This window comes from Bufo bufo, chromosome 1 (genome assembly GCF_905171765.1).
Source record: "Bufo bufo chromosome 1, aBufBuf1.1, whole genome shotgun sequence".
NCBI lineage: Eukaryota > Metazoa > Chordata > Amphibia > Anura > Bufonidae > Bufo > Bufo bufo.
The window spans coordinates 841,976,335-841,982,664 of record NC_053389.1 but is presented as its reverse complement, the minus strand read 5'-3'; the positions used below and the strand labels follow the sequence as shown (position 1 = coordinate 841,982,664).

At 42.2% G+C, this 6,330-nt stretch overlaps 1 protein-coding gene across 1 annotated transcript; it reads right to left on the bottom strand.

Moving 5' to 3' along the window:
* Window positions 1–4,266: 4,266 nt before the first annotated feature.
* Window positions 4,267–5,862, bottom strand: LOC120990658 (extensin-3-like). The gene has a single exon (XM_040419574.1). It carries the CDS (start codon window positions 5,860–5,862, stop codon window positions 4,267–4,269), a length of 1,596 nt encoding a protein of 531 aa, XP_040275508.1.
* Between the last annotated feature and the right edge of the window lie 468 nt (window positions 5,863–6,330).

Here is a 6,330-nt window from a genome sequence, read left to right as displayed (position 1 = left end):
GTGGATGGTGTATTATAGGTGTATACTGTGTATATTACATGTGGATGGTGTATTATAGGTATATACTGTGTATATTACATGTGGATGGTGTATTATAGGTGTATACTGTGTATATTACATGTGGATGGTGTATTATAGGTGTATACTGTGTATATTACATGTGGATGGTGTATTATAGGTGTATACTGTGTGTATTACATGTGGATGGTGTATTATAGGTGTATACTGTGTATATTACATGTGGATGGTGTATTATAGGTGTATACTGTGTATATTACATGTGGATGGTGTATTATAGGTGTATACTGTGTATATTACATGTGGATGGTGTATTATAGGTGTATACTGTGTATATTACATGTGGATGGTGTATTATAGGTGTATACTGTGTATATTACATGTGGATGGTGTATTAGAGGTATATAACTGTGTATATTACATGTGGATGGTGTATTAGAGGTATATAACTGTGTATATTACATGTGGATGGTGTATTATAGGTGTATACTGTGTATATTACATGTGGTGTATTATAGGTGTATACTGTGTATATTACATGTGGATGGTGTATTATAGGTATATAACTGTGTAGATTACATGTGGATGGTGTATTATAGGTGTATACTGTGTATATTACATGTGGATGGTGTATTATAGGTGTATACTGTGTATATTACATGTGGATGGTGTATTATAGGTGTATACTGTGTATATTACATGTGGTGTATTATAGGTGTATACTGTGTATATTACATGTGGATGGTGTATTATAGGTGTATACTGTGTATATTACATGTGGATAGTGTATTAGAGGTGTATACTGTGTATATTACATGTGGATGGTGTATTAGAGGTGTATACTGTGTATATTACATGTGGTGTATTATAGGTGTATACTGTGTGTATTACATGTGGATGGTGTATTATAGGTGTATACTGTGTATATTACATGTGGATGGTGTATTATAGGTGTATACTGTGTATATTACATGTGGATGGTGTATTATAGGTGTATACTGTGTATATTACATGTGGATGGTGTATTATAGGTGTATACTGTGTATATTACATGTGGATGGTGTATTATAGGTGTATACTGTGTATATTACATGTGGATGGTGTATTATAGGTGTATACTGTGTATATTACATGTGGATGGTGTATTATAGGTGTATACTGTGTATATTACATGTGGATGGTGTATTATAGGTGTATACTGTGTATATTACATGTGGATGGTGTATTATAGGTGTATACTGTGTATATTACATGTGGATGGTGTATTAGAGGTATATAACTGTGTATATTACATGTGGATGGTGTATTATAGGTGTATACTGTGTATATTACATGTGGTGTATTATAGGTGTATACTGTGTATATTACATGTGGATGGTGTATTATAGGTGTATACTGTGTATATTACATGTGGATAGTGTATTAGAGGTGTATACTGTGTATATTACATGTGGATGGTGTATTAGAGGTGTATACTGTGTATATTACATGTGGTGTATTATAGGTGTATACTGTGTGTATTACATGTGGATGGTGTATTATAGGTGTATACTGTGTATATTACATGTGGATGGTGTATTATAGGTGTATACTGTGTATATTACATGTGGATGGTGTATTATAGGTGTATACTGTGTATATTACATGTGGATGGTGTATTATAGGTGTATACTGTGTATATTACATGTGGATGGTGTATTATAGGTGTATACTGTGTAGATTACATGTGGATGGTGTATTATAGGTGTATACTGTGTAGATTACATGTGGATGGTGTATTATAGGTGTATACTGTGTATATTACATGTGGATGGTGTATTATAGGTGTATACTGTGTATATTACATGTGGATGGTGTATTATAGGTGTATACTGTGTATATTACATGTGGATGGTGTATTAGAGGTATATAACTGTGTATATTACATGTGGATGGTGTATTATAGGTGTATACTGTGTATATTACATGTGGTGTATTATAGGTGTATACTGTGTATATTACATGTGGATGGTGTATTATAGGTATATAACTGTGTAGATTACATGTGGATGGTGTATTATAGGTGTATACTGTGTATATTACATGTGGATGGTGTATTATAGGTGTATACTGTGTATATTACATGTGGATGGTGTATTATAGGTGTATACTGTGCATATTACATGTGGATGGTGTATTATAGGTGTATACTGTGTATATTACATGTGGATGGTGTATTATAGGTGTATACTGTGTATATTACATGTGGATGGTGTATTATAGGTGTATACTGTGTATATTACATGTGGATGGTGTATTAGAGGTATATAACTGTGTATATTACATGTGGATGGTGTATTATAGGTGTATACTGTGTATATTACATGTGGTGTATTATAGGTGTATACTGTGTATATTACATGTGGATGGTGTATTATAGGTGTATACTGTGTATATTACATGTGGATAGTGTATTAGAGGTGTATACTGTGTATATTACATGTGGATGGTGTATTAGAGGTGTATACTGTGTATATTACATGTGGTGTATTATAGGTGTATACTGTGTGTATTACATGTGGATGGTGTATTATAGGTGTATACTGTGTATATTACATGTGGATGGTGTATTATAGGTGTATACTGTGTATATTACATGTGGATGGTGTATTATAGGTGTATACTGTGTATATTACATGTGGATGGTGTATTATAGGTGTATACTGTGTATATTACATGTGGATGGTGTATTATAGGTGTATACTGTGTATATTACATGTGGATGGTGTATTATAGGTGTATACTGTGTATATTACATGTGGATGGTGTATTATAGGTGTATACTGTGTATATTACATGTGGATGGTGTATTATAGGTGTATACTGTGTATATTACATGTGGATGGTGTATTAGAGGTATATAACTGTGTATATTACATGTGGATGGTGTATTAGAGGTGTATACTGTGTATATTACATGTGGATGGTGTATTATAGGTGTATACTGTGTATATTACATGTGGATGGTGTATTATAGGTGTATACTGTGTATATTACATGTGGATAGTGTATTAGAGGTGTATACTGTGTATATTACATGTGGATGGTGTATTAGAGGTGTATACTGTGTATATTACATGTGGTGTATTAGAGGTGTATACTGTGTGTATTACATGTGGATGGTGTATTATAGGTGTATACTGTGTGTATTACATGTGGATGGTGTATTATAGGTGTATACTGTGTGTATTACATGTGGATGGTGTATTATAGGTGTATACTGTGTATATTACATGTGGATGGTGTATTATAGGTGTATACTGTGTATATTACATGTGGATGGTGTATTATAGGTGTATACTGTGTAGATTACATGTGGATGGTGTATTATAGGTGTATACTGTGTAGATTACATGTGGATGGTGTATTATAGGTGTATACTGTGTATATTACATGTGGATGGTGTATTATAGGTGTATACTGTGTATATTACATGTGGATGGTGTATTATAGGTGTATACTGTGTAGATTACATGTGGATGGTGTATTATAGGTGTATACTGTGTAGATTACATGTGGATGGTGTATTATAGGTATATAACTGTGTAGATTACATGTGGATGGTGTATTATAGGTGTATACTGTGTATATTACATGTGGATGGTGTATTATAGGTATATACTGTGGGCATTACATGTGGATAGTGTATTATAGATGTATAACTGTGTATATTACATGTGGCTGGTATGTTATAGGTATATTCCATGTGGATGGTGTATTATAGATGTATAACTGTGTACATGTCGTGAACCAGCAGGGCATTGTCTAAGTGAACCCCTCTTTCTTCACAGTACCTGATGGTGAGGATAGACTTTCCCGATGGGAACACCAGGTCGCTGCCTTTTGAGGTGGATTGTTACATGAAGCAGATGGTCTGGGTGGACCAGGAGGTACCAGAGGTGCAGATGTAGTCAGCGGCCGAGTCATAACCAGGAGCAACACTGCAGGACCAAAGGATGAGGCAGAGGTGACGTCAAACAAGCAATAGGTCAGGGCAGGCAATCCGGGAGAGTCTAGAGCAGGCATCCTCAACCTGCGGCCCTCCAGCTGTTGGAAAACTACAACTCTCACAATGCCCTGCTGTTGGCTGATACCTGTAGGCTGTTCGGGCATGCTGGGAGTTGTAGTTTTGCAACAGTTGGAGGGCCGCAGTTTGAGGATGCCTGGTCTAGACAGAGTAGGAAGCGAAGTCCAGAATATAAGCAGGAGTCAGGAACACATGCACAAACAGCAACCTTTGCAGGACACAAGGACCTTTGATGCGCAGGCACCTGGGAAGGTGGCTGGACCACTTGTGTAGGTGCAGGAGGGCTGGACCACTTGTATAGGTGCAGGAGGGCTGGACCACTTGTGTAGGTGCCGGAGGGCTGGACCACTTGTGTAGGTGCCGGAGGGCTGGACCACTTGTATAGGTGCCGGAGGGCTGGACCACTTGTGTAGGTGCAGGAGGGCTGGACCACTTGTGTAGGTGCAGGAGGGCTGGACCACTTGTGTAGGTGCAGGAGGGCTGGACCACTTGTATAGGTGCAGGAGGGCTGGACCACTTGTGTAGGTGCAGGAGGGCTGGACCACTTGTATAGGTGCCGGAGGGCTGGACCACTTGTGTAGGTGCCGGAGGGCTGGACCACTTGTGTAGGTGCAGGAGGGCTGGACCACTTGTTTAGGTGCAGGAGGGCTGGACCACTTGTGTAGGTGCCGGAGGGCTGGACCACTTGTGTAGGTGCCGGAGGGCTGGACCACTTGTGTAGGTGCAGGAGGGCTGGACCACTTGTGTAGGTGCAGGAGGGCTGGACCACTTGTGTAGGTGCCGGAGGGCTGGACCACTTGTGTAGGTGCCGGAGGGCTGGACCACTTGTGTAGGTGCCGGAGGGCTGGACCACTTGTGTAGGTGCGGGAGGGCTGGACCACTTGTGTAGGTGCGGGAGGGCTGGACCACTTGTGTAGGTGCCGGAGGGCTGGACCCCTTGTGTAGGTGCCGGAGGGCTGGACCACTTGTGTAGGTGCAGGAGGGCTGGACCACTTGTGTAGGTGCCGGAGGGCTGGACCACTTGTGTAGGTGCCGGAGGGCTGGACCACTTGTGTAGGTGCGGGAGGGCTGGACCACTTGTGTAGGTGCGGGAGGGCTGGACCACTTGTGTAGGTGCGGGAGGGCTGGACCACTTGTGTAGGTGCCGGAGGGCTGGACCACTTGTGTAGGTGCGGGAGGGCTGGACCACTTGTGTAGGTGCGGGAGGGCTGGACCACTTGTGTAGGTGCGGGAGGGCTGGACCACTTGTGTAGGTGCGGGAGGGCTGGACCACTTGTGTAGGTGCGGGAGGGCTGGACCACTTGTGTAGGTGCGGGAGGGCTGGACCACTTGTGTAGGTGCGGGAGGGCTGGACCACTTGTGTAGGTGCCGGAGGGCTGGACCACTTGTGTAGGTGCAGGAGGGCTGGACCACTTGTGTAGGTGCCGGAGTGCTGGACCACTTGTGTAGGTGCGGGAGGGCTGGACCACTTGTATAGGTGCCGGAGGGCTGGACCACTTGTGTAGGTGCGGGAGGGCTGGACCACTTGTGTAGGTGCGGGAGGGCTGGACCACTTGTGTAGGTGCGGGAGGGCTGGACCACTTGTGTAGGTGCGGGAGGGCTGGACCACTTGTGTAGGTGCGGGAGGGCTGGACCACTTGTGTAGGTGCGGGAGGGCTGGACCACTTGTGTAGGTGCGGGAGGGCTGGACCACTTGTGTAGGTGCGGGAGGGCTGGACCACTTGTATAGGTGCAGGAGGGCTGGGATTGGTCACACAGGTCACATGTGAAAAACCCATAAGTCACAGGAAGACATTTATAGTACAAAGATTGGTCCGGAGATACATGACGTCTCAAGACATTTTAGGAAGTTCCATGAATGTTCCTCTACAGGCTTGAAGTTTCGGGGTTTGGTGTGGGAATCTGCTTCTATTAATCAATGAGAAGTGACCTGGAGCCACTGCCGAAGTACCATCTGGGGCCTGAATATTGATAGGGATTGTGTGTCATGTAAGAACACAGATGATTGGAGCTGCTCGAGGCGTGTAAAGGGATTGTCCATGACAAGATCTCTAGATGGAGGGATGGTGGCTATTTTCTCATGTGGACCTAGAGGAGGGAATCCTGCCTTTGATCGGGAGCAAGACGCTTTATATTGTACATAAAGATTTTATTTTCAATGTGTTTTTATTACAACATAATTGTTTTTAGATGTTAAAAAGATGAAATGTATTTTAATGTTTTCTATGCATGACCTACACAATGGC